The sequence below is a fragment of the Chenopodium album genome, chromosome 18, assembly GCF_948465745.1.
Source record: "Chenopodium album chromosome 18, dcCheAlbu1.1, whole genome shotgun sequence".
Classification (NCBI taxonomy): Eukaryota; Viridiplantae; Streptophyta; class Magnoliopsida; order Caryophyllales; family Amaranthaceae; genus Chenopodium; species Chenopodium album.
Genome location: NC_137851.1, coordinates 151258 through 174161, shown reverse-complemented (window position 1 = coordinate 174161; position 22904 = coordinate 151258). Strand labels below are relative to the sequence as shown.

At 33.8% G+C, this 22904-nt stretch overlaps 2 protein-coding genes across 2 annotated transcripts; one reads left to right on the top strand and one right to left on the bottom strand.

Moving 5' to 3' along the window:
- LOC145592543 (uncharacterized) lies at positions 1-4051 on the top strand. Its single transcript, XM_081649042.1, has 7 exons — positions 1-277; positions 1063-1196; positions 1586-1769; positions 2037-2189; positions 2393-2968; positions 3210-3389; positions 3645-4051. Exons 1-7 carry the CDS (start codon positions 143-145, stop codon positions 3813-3815), a joined length of 1533 nt encoding a protein of 510 aa, XP_081505168.1. The 5' UTR covers positions 1-142; the 3' UTR covers positions 3816-4051.
- Positions 4052-4870: 819 nt separating this feature from the next.
- On the bottom strand, positions 4871-9559 carry LOC145591067 (protein FLX-like 2). The gene is made up of 5 exons (XM_081647450.1): positions 9384-9559; positions 7748-8314; positions 7432-7577; positions 7237-7331; positions 4871-5833 (listed from the first exon to the last, which is right to left on the bottom strand). The coding sequence occupies exons 2-5, from the start codon at positions 8305-8307 to the stop codon at positions 5330-5332; spliced, it is 1305 nt and encodes a 434-aa protein (XP_081503576.1). The 5' UTR covers positions 8308-8314; positions 9384-9559; the 3' UTR covers positions 4871-5329.
- Between the last annotated feature and the right edge of the window lie 13345 nt (positions 9560-22904).

Below are 22904 nucleotides of genomic sequence, written 5' to 3'. Positions count from 1 at the left end.
CTGTTCAAGGTGATTTTCACTCAAATTTTCAATCAAATTCAATGTTTTATTTGCTCATATCTACGATACATTGCTAATTTCATTATTCTGTGATCCTTAATCTTCGACTGCGCTTATTAGGGTTTCAGAAAATTGTCGAAAAATGGTGGAAGGAATGGATACCATCGTTGTAACAGTCAGTGGATACTATGGAACTGAGCGAACGATGCTGATAAAGTTGATATCTCTCGCCGGTGCCAATTATGTCGGTAGAATGTCACAATCTACGACGCATTTGGTCAGTAATTCTTTTCTTTTATTGCCCTAATTTGGTATAGAATTTTGGGTTTTAGCTTCAATTTGGCTGATTTTGAACCAATCTTGGTGGGAAATTCGTATTGTTTTTGGAATTATGAGGTTATCTGTGTTTCAATTGTAATTTAGGGTGAATTTGAGGGGTTGCTACATGTTTATCATTTTTTTTTTCATGAATATTTGGATTTATTGACTTTTAATGTCCTGTAAAATTAAAAGGATTTGAGCAATGATTAAGATTTTTCAGCTGAAAGTTGCATTTAAAAGGAGGAAAATTTAAACTCTGTAGTAGAAATCTAGATTTTAGGGTGGTTTATGTATAACTGACAAGAATGATCTACGAAGTATTAGGAATTCGCTGTTAGCTAGTCACTCCTTTCCACGGAAAACCATACCAGCATATTCCTGGATTATCAGGTGTAACTGTGTAAGAGTTTGTGGGTGGAATTGTAGGGAGCAGTGGATATATGGAAGCATGGCAAGACCATGTCGGAATTATTGATGTAGGCTTTTGAGGTCCAGGCGTCCAGCAGCTAATTTGTGACAAATACTTTCTATATGTGAAGGAACATATGTTGTATACTATGCTTATAATTACATTTTATAAGGGGGCTCTGTGACTTTACAAAGAAAGCTACTATGTCACTTGCTCTATTAGACAGAATTATGTTTAGCAATTTGTTCACTTTTTTCTACCCTTTCAAGTTATTCTTTAATTTATTTTGTTCTCATAATATGCCAATTAAAAAAAGCTCTCTTTTTGGATAGATTTGTTGGAAGTTTAAAGGGAAGAAGTATGAATATGCGAAGAAATTTGGGACTCTGATTATCAATCATCAGTGGTTTGAAGACTGCATTAAGGAAGGGAAGTGTGTTGCTGAGTTTCCCTATACACTGCGTAGGTAAGAAAAAGTTCCGGCATCTTCTCTGATTCATTTGCTTTAAGATGATCAGGCTGTGGAAGTATTTTATATATTTCTTCTTGTTGGCTACTTGAGAAGCAACACATCATTTACTGCTTAGTTGATGCTTGATTAATCTGACGATTCAACTTGCAATTTGTGAAGAGAAGAGGTCCTCAATAATCATAACATTCACAAGCAAACCATCAAACATGTATAGATTGAAGAGAAGGGACAAGTTTTTGACTGTATAAATTTCATACAAAGCTATTGTTCTCTTCTTCACTTTGATTTTTGAAAAAGCTTGAATGGCTGCATTAACATTGTCAGTCTTTTTATACTGTCCCACCATTACATGGTTATCAACTAGTCTGTTTTGTTATTTGCAGTGGACAAGAAATAGGTTTCAAACTCCAGAGCCTTCTAGTTGTCACGGAAACCACAGGCATGCTATCTGAGAATACTGCTCTTTTGAACAAGCCAAACAAACGTGATTGCCTCGATGATGTAATAGATCTGGATCCTGATGAAATTGAGAACGATGATTGGGATGACGATTTGTTGCTAGATGAGGTAATAGAATCACGTCACTGAAGAATATTGTTAATGTAGCACTGAGGATTGAATTTTAGGGGAATTTGTTTTTGGCGATGTGGTGTCGCACATTTGCACCTGATCCTGAGAGATTTTGCGTTGATCCCTCAGTGCTAGTGATCCTTGTGCATTTTACCAATGCTATTTCAAATTGAACTGGCAGTATTCATCTGTTTGCAGTTTGTACTACCAATCCTTTTAACTAACTATTGTGTATTTTTTTTGTTTTTATTTGATCTATTGTAGAATTCATTTCCCAAACCAGGAAGCAGAAAAGCTGCTCGACAATTGCCTAAGAGAAAATTGGATAAGGAATTTTTTAGAGAAGACAGACGATCAAAGGCAAATACTAGAAGGTCTATTCGTGAACCCCTGATGCCTACAGTCGATGGACTTCAGGTGATTAGGATCATAACTGGAGCTTGAACTCTTCTTTAAATAATTATATTCCCAATCTAAACCAGAGCAGAACTTAAATCTAGCTACCCTTTGTAATTATGAATCTTCAGACTTCAGAAATCAGAAGTAACAAGAAACTGGTATCATATTATGGCAGAATATTTTCAAATGACTGACTCTTACCTTTCTTCTTGATCTTTTAGTGTGAAGAATCAGATTACTCACGCCAATGCTCATTTAAGCAGAGGAGTGGTGATGATACAAGCAATTTGCCATATATTGCAGAATCTTCTCATAGAAGCCGGCGACTTGTGAAGAAGAATGCTAAAAGTTCGGTCATTGAGATAGCTACTATTGATGCTGAACAAAGCAGAACACATGCAGATGTCAATGAGCTCCATGTTGCTTCAAGCCCGACTAACGAGTCTGATGACTTGTACACGGAGATTGAAGCAAGCATTAGCAGAAGGTTCGATACTGCATCTTCTGTACAAGGAAGCGAAGATGAAATCAACATTATGAATGATCTAGGTCTTCTTTCAGACACAAGCTTGCACAATGATGATACATCAAATGTCAAGGGGAGAAACGTGGAAAAAAGCAGTCTTGATGTTCAAAATTTAAACGGGGATAAACTTGGAAGAGATCAAACAACAGTCAGTACAGCAGTAGAGCTATCATGTGTCATATGCTGGACAGAATTTAGCTCATTAAGAGGAGTTTTGCCATGTGGACATCGCTTCTGTTTCTTATGCATCCAGAACTGGGCTGATCGCATGGTATGCATAACTGATTGTTAATTTGCTTTTGAATTAGTGAACTTAGGAATGGTGCATGTCCATGTTCATATGATTCATATTTCTGTATCTAATTAGAAAAGTCTATTGACCAACCAATCAACCATAATCATATTTAAGGCAAATTAGCTTCAGGGAGTACTTGGACAATGATCAGAACTAGATCACTACTACAAGTGCTGTTATTGTGCAGTTGTTTAATAAACTACTTATCTGTATACAGATTTCAAACAGGAAGGAACCTACATGCCCTTTATGCAAGGCCAGTTTTCTCAACATTACAAGTCTCAATGCTGCAGCCTCTCTGGATCAGAAAATCTACTCACAGACTATACCATGTGCATCATTATCACAAGACATATTCTTTGTTTCAGAGGGTACAGCAAGTCACTCTGACGTGCAGGTGATTCTTAAGCTCGAATAGATGATCTAGTAGACATTCTTTAATTGCTCACACTTTCTCTTAAGGACAATTCTTTACTTCTATCGTGTGTTTGTTTACTTTGTTTTATTTTTTACACTGATGGGTGTTGTACTGTTGTAGAGGCTTGCATCTTCTTTTGTACTGTATCTATTTTTGGGGGATATGTAATATATATATATATATATATAGATGTGAATTCATGTGATTTTAATGGGGTTTTATTTGGTATTGTAGGTCACATTTCCCTCAGTCTGTTGTCACTGTCAGAGCCGAGATCCGGAGGATCTTCTTGTGTTCTGTCAGATGTGCCACACGAACTGCATACATCATTACTGCCTTGATCCTCCACTATTTCCTTGGACTTGCATTGGCTGCAGAGATCGTCGATTGCTTTTCCGTAGTTGAAGGCCTGATTTGACTGTCTACTTTGTTCAGTTCAGCTGTCTGTATAATCTGGTAGTCTGTTCTTAAAGATAAAATCGCAAATAGTGTCGCATTCCGTGGAAATAAATACTATGTAGTTTCAAGCCATTTTGGCCATGTTTACAATCAACTGTTAGAAGTACATTACACTAGGTACAAATTCAAGTTGATTGTGTTAATTGATTTGAATGTAGTATTGTATTAGCTGATTGTGTTATTTAAAACGTTTGGTAATACATTGTTTTGTTTGATTTATTATAATTATTTCAAACAAGATATTTTAATAGATAATTTCATACAAAACGAATAAGGTATATTTATACAAAATATGCTGTAAGTTTAATGTAATACGAAGTAATATAATCTATAATTACACATGGAGTACAATGATAGATTTTAGATATGAGCTATTTGTGTAAAACCTTATATGTACACTTTGACCGGCACATAATTTTAGGCAATTTAATCGACTTAAAATAAGAGGTAAGTTGGGGATTATTGGAATATTAAAAAGTGTAATAAAAAGATAGTGAGGTTGACAATTTAATTGACTTTTTAATAGTATATTAAAAAGTAATGAATGTGAGTGTAAGAAATAATAAAAAAAATTGTAATAGTGGATTTGATTGGGACAATGAGAGGAGAAAGATAAAATATAGAGTATTAGACAGTAGTTTTTTGCAAAAAAAAAAAAAGATAAATTTAACACTTAAAAAACCATGACCGCATTTGGTAAGATTAACACTTAAAAAACACGGAGGTAGTCCTACCTTTCCTGAATCTAAAATGTTTAAGCTTGATGTGTTGCTTTGATGCTTTGCAAATCAGTTGCTCATGTAATACACCAAATAATCACTTTTACCCTTCCTTCAATGATATGCGGCAGCTGCAAATTGTATCACATACCATAACTTGTACCATTCATCGTTGTTCATCCAAATTCCAAAACACACGGAATATTAAATGGGCATAACAGGACTCGTGGTCTGAAGGAAGGTTTTACATTGCTAGGTCTCTAGGACAGTTTTAGAGACATGGATAAATATAATGTTCTCTTTCCCAAACCCACATTTACCAACACACATTCACCCATATCAAAACCAATTTTATTTGACATATTAAATTCCTAAAAATTTCATTCAAAATTGATCAAAGAGCAGTAAACATTAATCGCAATTGGTCACAATGAGGCCAAAAGGAAACAGCAGGGCTTAACCCCAATTTTGGCGAACAAAAAATGCTCATATAAAGATCCACTGCCACACAAAGATCCAGTGATCTACAAAAGTATAATCCCACAATATATCAAGCTCCCTTGTGTTGTCAACCTTTACAATGTTTTAATCCTTCCTTCTCCACTCAAAAAATCTGCATTAAACCACTTGAATGCAAAAGCAACTAATGTCTAGATGCTTTAGAGCTTATGACCAAATCTTCAAAGGAGACGAAGCATGATCTAGACAGCTGAATTCAGAGAACCTTCTGGTGATATTCTCTTACCTACGAGCAGTATTGCCACCTCGAGGCTGCATTTCATTTCCTGCTGCTGCTCGAGCAACAGGTGGTGGCGCAGCAGATCCATAAGGCATGTTGTTTACGGGTGTTTGGCTCTGAGGAGGAGGAAGTGGTGCCACTGCACCCCTAGAATGTGCATCATAGTTATTTGCCCAAGGCATTTCATAAGCTGCAGCTCTTTGCGGGTCATAAGGAGGCCTTTGCATGTCATAATTAGCTCCTCTATATGCATCATAGCCTGATGCTCTCTGAGCGTTGTAGACTTGACCACCTTGCAGGTCATAGGTTGGAATTGGAAGCCTTTGTGCTTCATAACCAGGGGCCCTCGATACATCATAGCCCGCCCTTGCAGAGGCTGGCCCAGATTGAGGTGCAGCATAAGTTGGTGTACCACCACCGCTGGCTACCACACTGCCTCCTGTAACAGCAGGTGTAGGTGTAGATGCAGTAGCAGCAGCACCACTGGCAGGAAACTGGTGATGTACCTGTAGCCAAGACCAGAAGACGTATCCTCAACTTTTCGGACAGACAAACAGAATATATATATATATATATAGAAAGTAAGCAGCAGTTCAAATTTCAGCATAAAAACCAGCATAAATTCCGACAAGAGGACAGAATAAATGTTTATCTAACCTTATACAGAATGCACACAGAGGAAAATAGACGTGGATGGAAAGGGGATTGTAATACCCAAAATAAGAGCAAGGAAAAAAAAAGGAGAAACGGTAATCATAAAGAACAACAAAATAGGGCAGGAGAAATTAGAAAATGTCATAATTACTGAAAACTAAAGAAGCCAGAAAGCCAATACAGCACAAAAGACAAAAAAGATAATACTAGAGGAGAAAAAACGACATTCATAACTGTAAAGTAGAGCTTTGTAATCATAATGGAAGGCCCAAGGAAGGCAACACACAAAAGCACCTGAGACAGATTAGGGGATCAAAAGGAAGCCAAAGCAAAGGAAAAAATATTCATATTCAGCTACCATTAAAACTATTGTAACCTGTAGCTAGTGGGAAAGAAACAACAGCACACACTTTGCACCCCAGAAACCACATGCTTAACTTCAATGATAAAGAAGCCAAAGAAAACCCCTTTCCACTTTGCCACACAATATATTTTTCTAGCAAACACCACATATTCACCAAGGAAAAATTGATAGGCAATTATAAGTGCAAACCAATAAACCTTATGTTTCCAGAAGAATTTCAAGACAAAGGAAAGGTGTGAGATATTTAAACAAGAACATATTGTAACAGGCCTCGTTGGTAAACTAAAAAAGCAAAAGACCTCAAGAATAGTTTCTAAAAGAGGGGGGAGGGGATGTGAGTGTTAGGAGCATGATAACATATCAAAGCAACAAACTGTCAGGTCTCAGAAGAAAATCATACCACGCCACTAAGCAATGTAGGTCAACAGGCATTGGCAGTCTTACTTCTTCCTAACATTCCAAAGAGGACGTTTCCATTGGTCATGGTAAGTCGGTATGATTAAAACTATGCAAGTTGAAAATTTTTGCTCCCTTGAGTACAGGGTTTCTGTGCTCTGTTTTTACAAGTAAAAAGTGGTCAAATTTTTCATCAAGGATAAAGCTATGCTAATGCTAGTCTATTCTTCTACACACAACTCAATCAAAAAGCAATTGATGTGCCAGTGTAGATCTGTAGATACAGTCAGCTGCTTCAAATCAAGTAGATAAATATGCCAGTCAAACTACAAGAGTATGGTACAGGACTACAGGTTGCAGATTGAGGTCAATTTACATGCAAAATAAAGCATACCATTATAACAATCAGTAACAACATATAGCAAGAGTCTTAAGGTGACCAAACGTTGCTGGTACATCTTTTGGTGGTACATGAAAATTTATAAACACTTGTACCTGCTGAGTTCCATAACCATCTTCATAGGAACTCTGTCCTGAAGGATTGTGAGCAGAGGCATCAATGTCCCCATATCCGGCAGCACTAACATAAGCTGTGTCAGCAATAGAGATATGAGTATGCAATTCAGAAATTACCAAAACCGTTGAAATCACAAACCTAAAAGCAGAGATGTTTCACAACAAATAAGTTACCTGATCTTTTATCACTGTTTGAAATATTATTCAACTCAGCTCGAAGTTTTGCCACCTCATCATTCATGCTCCTGTACTCCTTTTCCATAGCATGAAGAGATTCAATATGGTCACGGTAAACCTTTTTTTCATGTTCATATGTGGCCCTGCCAAATTCAGCATCTAAGCATATCAGTGTAGATTCAAAACTGTGCCAACAATATGTGAGGAGTTTTAACAGCTAACAAATTCACGGAGCATGGTCACATCTGTCATTAGACTTTGCAATTAAATAGGAGACTAAGATTACCAAATATTGAAAGTTAAAGACATTTACCTGTACTGATGAAATTCTTGTCTAAGGTGATTGAGTTCAGACATCATAGAAGGTATTTGCTGCACATCTACATGGGCCCTTTGTAGCTCATTATTTAGTTGCTGCACTTTAGACATAAGCTCTTGCCTCACTTCAACCAAACTTTGTGCCTCTGTCCTTGCTTGCTGTAGATCTAGTTTAAGGCGGTCCACTGACTTTAATTCGGCTTCCATCTTCGAAATTTTATCTATTAGACCTCTCATCTGTTGCTCTCTCTCTAGCTTTGAATCTCGAATTTGAGCTTCCAACATCTGAAGTTCCTGTTGTGCAGCAGCAAGCTGCTGTCTCGATGATCCATGAGTAGCAGCAAGCCTTTGGTTCTCGGTTGCCAACCTCTCCATCTCAACATGTTGAGAAGCAAGTTTCTGCTCCAAAATTTCCGGTGGAGGCAACATGTCACCATGAGGAAACCCACCATGTGGAGGCCGTATCCCAGCTCCAAATGGCTCCGGATGCACCAAACCAGGGCCATGAAGAGGATGCCTCATATGATGAGGTGGTAATCGCCCTTTACTCCCCATTAAATCACTGGTAATGAAAAGAAGCCATGAGAATGAGAAATTTAGGCTATCTATTAATCAAGAGTAATCAGTATAACCAATAAATGGCATGCCCATGGCTCATGAAACACAATAATGAATCCTTTCCATCTAAATGAAATTACGGGAAGGAAACATAATATATGACACAAAATACAAAACAATAAAGGCAAACTAATATTCCTAGATATGCTTTGAATTCTACCTTCCCCGGTCAATACCTCTCACTCGAATAGGAAAACACCCAAGCTGCTTACGCTGCCACATTTGCAGGATTTAGCTCAAATAAAAAGGCATCCTGGGTTAACGCGCCCCCTGATATTTAGGGGGTGTTTGGTATAACACCTTAAATGGAATGGATATTATTCAAATAAATAGAGGAAAGGATAATGATAAACGTTACTTTTACTATATGTCCGGTATCATAATGAAATGGAAACAATTTGAGTAGATTGTGATTAAGAAAACGTATTTTGTTTCCACTAGTTTGTCAAGGCCTCAAGGGTAACAAATTGAGTGATTTAGTTACCCGCCGGAAATGGTAGTTGTTATCTTTAACTCGTACCAAACAACTAGATATGAAAACACTTATTTGAATCCGTTTCCTATAGCTAAAATTACAAAACCAAAGCCCCCTTAGCTTTTCTAATCTCACCCCCGCTTCCCTTCTCCTACTCTAATCTCACAAAAGCTACTCAAATCTCTCACAGATTATGCTTACTCATATATGATTTGTGAAAAAAGCAAAAATTTACACAGGCCCGTCCCTGAGCCAAGGCAAACTGCAGGAGGAGCGGCCGCCCTGGGCCGAGGGAGAAAAGGTCCATTTTCATAGTTCCGTCGTACAATAAATCATTATAAACAACATCCTGCAACACATTAGCAACCAAATTTGAAAATTATAATATTTCATAACTAGAGTAATTATCACCAAAAGTTGAAAAATTCACCTTAGAAGAGCCCTAAAATTGATTATACAGACAATTAAATCAGCGATAAACCCTAGATTGTGAAATGATAATCCATGATTTAAAATATTAAAAAAGAAAACATCTTACCTAATGGAGGAGAGAAAGCTTAGTTCGAGCTTCAACAGAGAATGAGGATGGAGAATTCAGATTACGCGCTTCAATGGAGAATTCGGAGGCGAAAGAAGGGAAGTTGCAGCATAAAAGTAAAAAGCTCCAAAGACGGTAGACATACAACGAAAACGGAGTAATGTCTGCCGTTTGATCGAAATAATACAGTACACGACCTCGTATTTAGAGAAAATAAAGGTTTATAATGACATTTCTATAAATAAATTAATAACTTGTATTACTTGTAGTTTTCTTAGGGTCTGTTCACTTCATCTTAATTTCAATTTAACTCGATTCAGTTTTTAATTTTCTTCTCTCATAAAATATTTATTTCAGCTCACTTCAATTCAGCTCTAATCAGTTCAGTTCAGCTAAATTAAGTAAATGTGGACAAATCCTTTAATATAATGTCGTGTTAACTAGGATTGTATGTTAATTTATTTACATAATTGCCACTAGATAAATGATTTTTTTTTCTTTTTATCATGAAGATGAAGTGGGGCTCCCACTCATATTCATTAAAGTTTTATTTGTGTTACCGCTCCAATAATAACATCACAAAAGTTTTATTTGTGTTTGGCCACACTGTGTAGTATGGATTACTTTTCATGGTTGGTGTTACTCATTCAGGGAATACTCATGACTGATCGAGCAACCTCTGATTGACCGAGTAACCCTGACCAAGTAACACCTGATCAAATAACCCCCGGACCAACCAAATAAGCCCTAAATAAGTAACCTCGACTATATGTTGTGATCAGCCAAACAGAAAACGCGTTACAAACTTGCAATGACATATATTACAATAATATTATACGAAGTATTGAAAAATTTTATTTGTGTTTAAAAATTCAAAATTGTTAATTTTTAATTGTCATATGTACATATTTTAACAACAATATGATTACAAAATTAATCTTATTTCTTTCATTTACTCATTCATAATTTATGTAAGTTATAGTTATTTAAAATAATGTAAACTAAAAATGCAAAACAATATTAAAGGTTTTTTTCTTAACCACAAAATACATTTATTTTATCAAGGAATTTTTTTATGGCACCCGGGGAAAAAATAAAATCCTTTTAACAAATAAAATAAACTTATATAAAATTTAGGCTACTGCGTATTGATAGAATAATGAATTTTATTTGATGTTCATTAATAATATTGCCAAAAATAAACAAATGATACTTTTTTGTAATGTTTATCACTTTATTTTATTATAATTTTTTATGTATAATACCTCCAGTTTTTTTTAAGTTGACACCACTTGACTTTTACACTATTCACAAACTACATTTTGATTAGCTTTTGTGATTTATAGCTACAATAAAATATAGTCAAGTGGGATATTGTTTGAATCGTCTCAATGTATATTTTATTAATATCCACTTTTTATAATTTTCCAATGTCGAGAATAAGAGTTATTAGTCGTTAAAATAGTGCATTGGCAAACGTGAAAAAGAGAAAGATGTCAACTAAATAGAAACGGAGGTAGTATAAATAATGACCCGTAGCATTGTCCAGGCAAAAAACTAAGTGATTATGAAAATTTATGTAGAGGTGACATATGTGTTTGCTTACAATGTACTGCATTTAAAATAAACGAAAGTTAAGTATTTTTTGGCAACACAATCATTGGTTGTTGGCCGATTTACATCAATCATTTGACTATCGAATATATATATCTACATCAATATCTTTATATATTAAAAGGTGTTCCTAAAATTGTCTATGTGCCACGTATACCCATTCTTACACCATCATTATCACGCTATCATCGTTCAACAGCCTTTAGCATCACGCTACATCATCATTAAACAACATGAGATCATAATCTAAAATTGCATACAAAGAGATTTGAATGACAAACCTCATTGAATGAAACCACATATATGTACTACTATCTTAGCTAAAAATAAATCATGCTAGGTGTTCCGCCTATAAAAAATCCAAAATAAGTTAATGTTGTCATTGTATTCTAATTTACTCACAATTAAAAAAAAAATTAACAAGTCTTTTAAAGCGTCAAATGTAAAAAATAAATCAATACAATATTCAAAATATCATACGGAGCAAATCCCAAGTCATACGACTAGTTGCTAGATGATTTTATGGTTGGTTTAACAAACAAGTAGAATTAGGCCATACTCTTTGAGCTTCTGGGCAGAGCAGAGTAGATTAAATTTCAGCAAAGCAGAGCAGATTTCAGGAGAACAGAGCAGAGCCGAGCCGAACAGAGCCGAGCCGAGCAGAGCAAATTTCAACATTATTATTATTATTATTATTATTATTATTATTATTATTATTATTATTATTATTATTATTATTATTATTATTACTATTACTATTACTATTATTACTATTACTATTATTACTACTATTACTATTACTATTACTATTACTATTACTATTACTATTACTATTACTATTACTATTACTATTACTATTAGTATTAGTATTAGTATTAGTATTATTATTATTATTACTACTCTATTATTATTATATCTCAAAGACAAAAGTCATACAACCTACAATAAATTAGTGGGAAGCCGAGATACAATCTGGGCCCCCACTCCTCTAGTTATAGCAAATCCTACCCTAGTGAATATTGAGCTGCAGCACGAGCCCCAATGTCTTGCGTCGTCGAGAACCTTTGAATCCGCTTCAGCAACGCAACAGCCTCCTTCTCTAAATCCCCAAGCGAAGAAAAGGAGAAGGGAATGAAACCATATGCAATCGCCAGACAACGACCTTCATACTTAACCCGCTTTCAATGAGCCCCATCAGCCACAACCCGTCCTGGAACAAAGTCGGATAGCCCTGTCTGTGCCAAAGGAGAAGACCCTGTGAAGTCGACACATACATCACGGCCACGATCCCATGAATAAAGTAACACATCGGCAGGTCTGAGGGCCCCGTCATTCCCTCCAGACAATCCTATGTCAACCTCCTTTCTTGCTGAAATCCCATATCTGTAACAAATATCAACAAATGTATCCCGAACAACATTGTGCCGACGTTTAATACCTACAATGCCAGCACACGACACCGCATGGTCGCCGAATACATCCCCAGTAAAAACCCAAGAGCAAGTAGAGCACGGTGTCGAGACAGAACAATGGAACACCCATCCGATAACACAGCACACATCGGTATGTCTTAGCGTTCATCGTCTGACCCAATCCAGAAATAGGGACTGCCCGAAGCCAAGCAGAGGTGTGATCACCCTGCTGCGACTTCCACAATGCCGACTGCCGAGGAGACAAAGAAAAGGTGGATTCTGCAGAAGCGGTAACCTTTGTGAAATATAGATCTGCCAATTTCTTCATGAGTTTAGGGGCGGCGACCTCACAAGGATTACCTAAAATGTCAGACTCAATAGTACCAGTAAACAAACTCAACGCATCCTCAAAAGCTTGACCAAGACCCACAATACCAGTACGACGCAAAAGCTGTGTCTGCAACCCAGCAGACTGCAACCGAGAAGCAAGAAAAGCATAATGACGAACATCACCTGCGGAATAAACACCAAGCCCTCCAAATGCAAATGGTAAGGTGGCAAGCCGCCACTGCCAATCACCAAACCCGAGCCCCGAAGCAGTAACAATACGCTCCAAGGAAGATTGAAGAGCCTCGTCGAAAACGCGTTGAGCCGCCTCGAAAGCACCTGGAGGACAAGTACGCAAGGCAAAGTAGAGTTTAGAAACTCCAGTACATGCCCTAAGTAACAACAGCTCACACTGAGAATCATCCAGCATAGCAACCTTATCCATAAGCGCAATGGTCTTGGTCACCCTCTGCATCACAAGCTCGCCACTAAACCTAGAATCAGAACTAACGGGACCACCAAGCAGCTGAACACCATGCAATGGTCGAGCAATAGAAGGGGGAAAACACCCACAAACCTGCTTCGAGGGTCTTCTGTAGGCCAGAAAACTTCAGTTTTTTCCACATTAAGATGCAACCCAAAACGAGATCTTTCCTCCATAATCAACTGTAGAACCTTCCCTACCACTAAAGTGTCTCCAATTATAGTGTCGTCATCTAAATACCACGCCTGAAGACATACCTTAAAAGCATCTTTGATTTTACACACAAGAGGTTGTAAAACTAAAGAAAAAAGAAGAGGACCAAGGGGATCACCCTGCTGCACCCCCTGCGATGACCATAAGGTGTGGTCCCCATAATACAATCAGGCTGGATTAGAGTAGCAGAAATCAACCCACCGCGAAATACCCAGACAACGACGACGGACTTCACGTAACAGACCGCACGATCAACTAGATTGAAGGCATTTTGAAAATCCAACAACAACATAGAAAGACCAACGTCAGAACCACGATCCTCAATCAACCGATTCACAGCATGAAGAATAGCCTCACCCCCTAAAGAAACCCCAACGTCAAATTGAAGACCATCAAAGTAACTGCCCAAAGACTGGCCAACCATAACAGCACCGACCTTCGAAACCAAACGTCGCCAAACAGTACCCACAGCTATAGGAAGTATACCACCACCGGGCTTGATAAGTGGTGTGAGAGGAGCACTAGCAATATACTCTCCTAGTTCCATAGCAAGAAAGAGATTAACCACCCCGAAAATAGAGGCAACCAACTCATCTGAGACAGCCACAACAACACCACTCAAGCAATCCATAAGGTGTTGAGGACTTAAACCGTCCCTACCACATGAAGTACCACGCGGAAAACTCTTAATCCGATCCAAAACAACAGCAGAAGTAGCAACGAGATGAAGTTGATCAACAAGTATATCAGTAGGCAAGGATGGAGCTGGAAAAGAAGGGTGTTTTGATTGTAAATCTGCAAGAATGGCCTCATTATATGGAGCAACCCCCAAAGAAGAAAGAACCCGGACTGCAGCAGGGTAATGGCCATCACAAATCTTCCTACGACATTGCTTGATATTACGCTCATCCAAATCAAGGTCCTCATCATCAACCACCGACAAAGTAGGAGAATCCTCTGCCAAAGTTTCCCTCACAAGCTGCTCACAACCACCTGGTGAACTCTAAGAGCATATAGCACGAGAAATACTCTCCTCTTGATGCCGACGCTTTACGGAAGACCTAGACTCACAACTACTCCGAGGGCGAAAGGTTTTAAGGGTGCAAAGAGGTAACACCAATAACGAGACCTAACTAGAAATGTCATCAGGCTTAGAGATCACCTTATCAAGAGCACCTTTAAGAACCTGAGAAAACCCCAAACGACATTTGGGAAGGATAGACTTCACAGTGCGAAACCCCTTTGAGAATAAACAATTAAGGAGAGCCGCATCAAAACCACCGAACTGATCTCGCACTAAACTATCCACATGTCCAATATGAGCCGGAGAATAGGGAGCTTGTGGCTTGGAGAAATTATAAAGCACAAAACGAACAATATCATCTCCTTCATCAAGGGGTGACACATCCTCACCCACCCTATGACGACACTTAGCACGAACCGTATGAGTTTTGTAACAAACCCCACATAACCAAATCCCCATACGGGAAAAAGTAACTTCCGCCTCAGTATAAATGGCCAAATTAGAATTAAGAGAATGCCGTGTGATATCCCGCGCACCAATACAACAATGACGATCATGAAAATGCTTGATTAAAGAACTTTTAGTAAGGCCATATCCGTTTCCATCTTGACAACCACTAAGACCCACAAAAGGACAATGAAACTGCACCATAGTAGTAGTCAAAGCTACACACAACCAACCACAAAGTTGAAAGCAAGAACCCCAACAAAAATCCACAATTTGATGGCACAAACCCGCCACAAACAAAGAGCACCAACACCCACCACTAGCCAAGAACAAGCCACACCAAAACAAAGAGCACCAAAACTATGCAAAAACCCCGAATGCAGCCACAAAGAGAAGCACAACAATATATAGCAACACCAAACACAAACTGAACAGCGCAAGGGAATAACAAAGCAATGCAATAAAGTAATACCTTATCGCATAAAAAGACCGAACACTACAACTAGAAGCACCAAGCACAAGCAGTTCGAACCAACTGATAGCAAAAAGGCACCCACGCTAGAACAAAAACAGACCACAACAACCCATAACAGAACACTAGCGAGAAACACCCAAAACTGCTATAGAATTGCACCGAAACTGCTACTGAAATGCACCGAAATTGCTACGGAATTGCACCCCGAAACTGCTACTGAATTGTACCCCGAAATTGCACCAAAACGCGCCCTTAAAATTCCAGAAACTGGCACAAAATACCGCCAATAACACCAGAAAACAGAACACTGCCGCAGCTTTAGAAAACCCCTTGAATAGATGCCAAAAATCAGCTTGAAAAACGCCAGAAATAGCCTGGAAATTCGCCCCTAAAACGCCTGAATTTCTGCATGAAACCGCCTGAAAACAGAACCACCGCCGAGAAACATTCGCCGGACCTTTAAGGACGATGAAACCACCGCCAGAAGCTGCCTGAATTTCTGCCGGAAAACCGCCTGAAAATGAACGTGGAACCGCCCTAATCGCCCCTAATCGTATTATTATTATTATTATTATTATTATATCTCCAAAACAAAATTCATACAACCTACAAAAAATTAGTGGGAAGCCGAGATACAATCTGGCCTCCCACTCCTCTAGTTATGGCAAAACCTACCCTAGTGAAGATATGAGCTGCCGCACGAGCCCCAATGTCTTGCGTCGTTATTATTATTATTATTATTATTATTATTATTATTATTATTATTATTATTATTATTATTAAGAATGTGAAGATATGAGCTGCATTTATTATTATTATTATTATTATTATTATTATTATTATTATTATTATTATTATTATTATTAAGTGCATATACCATTGATTTAGGTGAGTGAAAACATAAATAAATGTGTACCGTATTTAACATATGTTAATAGTATAAAGATAAAAGACAACAGTTTACTTATATTCATTTCACAAAAATTTTAAAATAAAATGATTTAATGAGTAATAATGATTTTACTTATAAATATGTCTTAACCATATATTTTTAATCCTCAAAATAATAATGATATACAAAGTACTACTTGAAAACAACCTCTTTTTTTTTAATTCTTAAATTGTATGAAAAGATTTGAAAAATAATTCAACTCAATGAACTAACAATCAATACTCACATAAAATGTTTCTATACATTGTGATTCTAATATCAAATGTTTATAAAAAAAAATTGTTATTAATTGATTATTATTATTCATTTTTTTGAAAGAATTGTTATAATTATTAAAAATTATTAATTAATAATATTATTAAATATTAATTCTTAATAGTTGAATTATTAAATATTATTATTGATAATTATTATTATTATGATTAATAAATATTAATTATTATTAATATTAATAATTATTATAATTTTTTTAATATTAATAATTATTATAATTATTTTTAATATTAATAATTATTATAATTATTTAAAATAATTAATTATTATCATCAATACAATATTAATTATTATTATTGAATATTAATTATTATTGTTATTATTAATTATTATTTGAAAATAGAGTAGGGCAAAGCAGAGCAGATTTCTTTTGAGCAGAGCAGAGCAACTCTAAAGAACGGGGCCTTAGATGTTTTATGTACAACAATGTTTAACTTGTATAATTAGTTATTAGCCTTTATTACCATCAATACCATGTACTCCATTCAATAATTTTTGTTCTACTCAGTTGCATTTAATAAACTTTTTCAACACACTTGTTTGACCAATTATATCTTTAATTATGTACTAAGATAAATTTTTAAGAACTTCGTATTTAAGTGCTACACATGACCTTAAAATGATTTTAACAAGATTATTTGTGCATAAGTAGAAATTGATGGTCAAAGTTTTTTATAGTTTAACCAAATGAATAGCTTCCTCCATTTCCTTTTTAGTTACAACACTTTCCTATTTTGGAAATTGTTATTTGCAACACTTTTCATTTTTTACAATTCTCTTTGTCATTTTCTCTAGCTCCTACCCACATGAGCTCTTCTTATTTTTCTCTCTATCTCTCTTCTCTTCAAAAGTTGTATAGAAGACAGTGAAAATAAAAGTTTTGCAACTAAAAAAAAAGCAAAAGATGTATATTTGTATGTGAGAAGAACAAAAAAAAATGAAGGTAGTACAAATCCATGAATAATTTATTTTACATTTTTACTACAAGTTAAACAAGTCATTCCTCTCTAATTTGATTTTACAATTAAAATTTATTTTATGATTATACTAACAATTAAATTAGACTGTACAATTTTTTAAATTGGAAACAACTAATGAGCGCACTCGAGGCGTTAGATAAGAGAACTTAAAGTAGTAATATTAAAAGTATTACATTAACTACACTATGTCACTATCAACGCTTGATTTTGTTATGCAATCCTACCTTAATAACTATTTAAGTGATATATTAATTAGTATTTGATTTGATTTGATTGTATAAGATCTTGTTCTATTCACCTTATTTTTGCTAAATTAAAACTATTTTTTGATGAACTGAAATTAATTTTCACTAAAGATAAATTGGCTTTGCTAAACTGAAATTATTTCTTTTGAACTAAAATTATTTTGATTAAGCAAAACTTTTTTTTTAATACTAATTCTCCATTATGTTTGTTTTGAAAAGTTACTAATTTTTACTGAATAGATTTTTATTATTTTTATTGAAACTGAAATTTTACTAAACTGGCTTTTTTTTTTTACTACTTAAGTGAAATAATTTTTACTATAAATAATTTATTTAATGTGAAGAAAACATGAACTTATTTTAAAGTCATTTTTCTCTAGTTTGATTGTATGTATAATTTAAATTTTGAGCATGTTAGGTCCTGTTCACTTCACGATCACCTTATTTTTTCTAAATTGAAATTATTTTTGCTCAACTTAAATTTTTTTTTATTGAACTAAAAATAGTTTTACTGAATTGAAAATATTTTTTGCTAAACTCAAATTATTTTTTACTAATTCTCTATTATATATTTTTTTTCTTTACAATTACTGATTTTTATTGAATTTACTTTTACTGAACTGGAATTATTTTTACTGAATCTTTATTTTTTTTAAGGTGAAGAGAACATGACCTAGTATATCTAAGTTACTCCAAATATATATATAGTAAAAATAAGTTCAATTTAGTAACTTTAAAGAAGATATATAGTAAAAAAATCAGTAAAAATAGTTTAAGTTCATGCAACAAAAATAATTTTAGTTCAGTAAAAATAATTTAAGTTCAGCAAAAATAATTACAATTACGTAAAATGATTCCAGTTCAGCAAAAATAAGGTGAAGTGAATGGGGCCTATGTCTCCATGATTTAACATATGAGAAAAAATATCACTAAGATGTTATTTTCAAAACAAGTTAATAAATCTTTCAACCTTGTCAAATTAAAAAATAAAAAAGTAAATAAATCAAAATTGCTAAGACATTATCACAAATTGAAATATAATATCATATTCACACAAAAAAGATTTTAGTTTTGTAAAAAAAAAAAAAAGATTTTACTTTATCATGATATGAAATTATGAATGCATGATTACCATATGAGGAAAATATCATTAAGATGTAATAATCATTTTATAAGATTTAAATTATGAAAACTTCTTGAATAAGCTCGACTTTCAGTCAATAACTTGTTGTAAGATGGGTTAAAGTCACCCTAAAATGTTTTAAGTTACTCTTATATACTATAAAAAGTCATTATTTTTTTAACATAAATTTTAATCTTAAAAAACACTCATAGTGTATTAAATTATTCATATTAGCCTTTATAATATGTATCTATTAGAATATACACATTAAAAATAGTCAAACTCATTACAAATTAAACAATAGCCTTAAATAGGTTAAAGTTGAATTATAAAATGTTAATTAAAGCAACCCTCATATTGATCGTCTTTTAATAAAATTAATAAAAGTTCGTCTTATACGTACAAGACTTATTGTTAAAGTATGTCCAAATCCAATAATAAACAAATCCTATATATAAAGTGAAAGGGGGTTTTGGGTGATAAATTTCCCTTTCCCAAAATACCCCTCTCAATTTTGTCTCTTTTTTTTTTAAAAAAAAAGCTACAATTCTTTAGAAAGAAAAAAACTACCATCTAAACAAAAAAAACTACCACCTAAAAAAACGTACCATCTCTAAAAAAAAAAAAAAAAAACAAACAAACCAAACCTTCCATTTGAAAAGAAAAAACAGAGAATCAAACCTGATGTATTCACACACACGAATTTTTGTATGTCACTTAGGTTGTATTACATAATTGATATTACCATTAATGTGAATGGAAAGATAAGATTGTAATCACATTATTGAGATATTACTTGGTATTATGCTTATTGTAATCACATAATTGAGATTTACTTGGTTTTATGCTTATAGCATTGGTTTTACTCACTGATTATAGACTTTAGCTTGATTACTATATCTGTATGTTATTCATGTGTTGTAATTTTCTTTTAATTTTAATTTTAAATTTAAAAACAATAGAAGGCAACTCATAACACATTAATTTAATTGTAGACAAGGAAATTTAATGAGTGTCGTACATTAAATTAAATTAATTTATTTGGGTTAAATCATGTTAATGATCCATTTTAATTATTTTTGGCCCACCCAAATAAATAATCCGAATTCATCAAATACAATTCGGGTTATAAAATAAATCAAACGGACCAAGTTAAAAGACTTCTAAGTCATAGAATGGGCTAGGGCGCCAAACCCAAACCTAGTAAGTCTACTCAAGGGGTTCTCATCTCCTATAAATACACATTCCTCTATCACTTGAAGGGATCCAGAAATCATTATTCCCAATAGCTCATAAAACTCAAACGAAACTCTATATGAAATAAGTCAACAAGCACATCAAACTCGTGCCGACTTGTCTACACTCAAACACATTTGAATGGGATTAAGCTTCATAAGCCCTCGTTCGAGTGTACTCAAACAAAATCCTTGAATACAGGTTGACATCACCAACGTCACCCTGCATTCAAACTCAAGTCGACGTCATCAAACGTCACCAGACAAATGTCACACACGTGTCATCGTCAAGCTGCGAAACAGAATCAGAGGACTTAGTTTATTTTATTATAAACTGTTATACATAGATTGTACCCAAAAATCATATATTAATTTAAATTCGTTTGTTACTTTATTTCCTGTCTTTATATATTTATTTAGACTCGAAATTTGTGTAAACATTAATATTTAAATTAAAACATTAAAATAAAATTATTTAGAGAGTAAAAGAATTTTATGTGTGGAACACCAAGTCAATGTGGGTTAGCTTATATATACGAAATACAGAGTACATCGTATGATATAGACAAGTGTGTGCGTAGCCTCTTTGTCTAATTTATATACTAGTAATTGAATTAAACATTTATAAATTGTTGATCTTGGTTATTACTGAACTTTTATTTTTTACTCATGTTGAATTTTTTTCCCTTTTATTAATCCACTTGTTTGGTTTTTAGCTATTTATTAAATTAAATAAGTTTTTTCGACGGTACATTAACTAATTAAGGTAGCTTAAGAAAGATCAATGTTGGTGCTTGTTTAGTTGATGCATTCATATTAAATTCACGACACATTTTTTAAAAATCAAATATATATATATATATATATATATATATATATATGTATGTATAAAGTTGTCGTTTACCATGAGTATTAAATTCATAAATACTAGGTTAGATCCCGTGCCATGCACGGTGATCTATAGTTATAAACTAAATTAGCTCTGTGCGATGTACAACATAAAAAATTTCAAACCATTAATTGCAATGGTATTTAAATCTAAATAATTTTGAATATAGTAAAAATTTAACCAAATTATGCAATACATAATAGTACTCTTAAATCGGGAGTAATTATATTTGGAAGTCAGATAACTTTTTTTTTATAAATCCATAATAATGTAAAAAAATATATAGAAAATAACATCCTTTGTAATATAATATTTGTCTTCAAAAAAACTATACTTCGTGTATATTTTAATAATATAAGGTAAAAAATAAGAAGGTTTAAAAAAAAGTAAAAATTAAAATTAAAATATGATGTCAGCAATTGATTTAGGCGGGAAATTTTTTTTACCACAACTTGACATATGTACAATTTAAATAGGGGATGATGTCAGCGGTTGTTACTTTAGTTATATTTATAGATATACAAAAGTACATAATTACAAATTCAAATTAATAATTATCTAATTCTAATTCATGTGATGATATATATACTCCTAGCATCTCCCAAATAAACTGCTATACTTTTTCAATTGTTGGAGGTTTTTGAAGAAAATTGCTTTTTGCCTATATCATGCCGATTGCTATTGATTTTATTATAGCTGCATGTCCATGAAACTATCTATCTACTACAAAATGAGTGTTTTTAGTATACACGCGCCATGCACATGGGCGGTCAATGTCTTAAATAGGAAGTCAATTTTGAAATCTGACAAAAGATGATTTCTGACAATAAGTTAGAGCACTCATATCAATAAGCATTTTTTGCTCATGAGCAAAAATGGTGAGCAAATTTGGTAGAAATATTACTACATCAATGAGGAAAATGAAATATGCTCATGGGATGAGCAAAAATTAAGATGAATAGTAAATACGTGATCCAAAGGGGCGCGTCAGTCCAGCGAGTGGGGAGCTGAAACGCGTCCCTATCAGCCTCTTCAGCCAATTAGAAAATGTTACCGTTTTCAAACGGTAATTAATTTAAAACGGCTATTTTGGCCGACTTTTAATTTTTTTTTTAAAAAAAATCATCAACGGTTATAATTTTTTTTTTCTCTACAAATAGAGATCCATTTTGACATATTTTGGTATACTTTCAAAAATCACAAAAACACTCTATATTATTTTTACTCCCAATTCTAGTGAGATTTATTTTATATTTTCTAATATAAAGTTCAAAAAGGTTATTTTTTTTTTTGGTTTATTATTGTTAATTAATTTTTTTAGTACTCTAATATTTTTAAAAACGTTATTAACGATATTTTAATTATAATATTTGGTATACTTTCAAAAATCACAAAAACACTCTTTATTATTTTTACTCCCAATTCTAGTAAGATTAATATAAAGTTCAAAAAGGTTATTTTTTTTGTTATATTGTTAATTAATTTTTTTAGTACTCTAATATTTTTAAAAACATTATTAACGATATTTTAATTATAATATTTGGTATACTTTCAAAAATCACAAAAACTCTCTTTATTATTTTTACTCCCAATTCTATTAAGATTAATATAAAGTTCAAAAAGGTTATTTTTTTGTTATATTGTTAATTAATTTTTTTAGTACCCTAATATTTTTTAAAACGTTATTAACGATATTTTAATTATAATTTCGATGCCTCTTAAGTATTTATTATTGTTGTTAATTTATTATACAATTTAATGGATCCAAACAACCCTAATTACTGTCAACTTGCTCAACATTTTTCTGATTTAGGTGATGATTTCATCA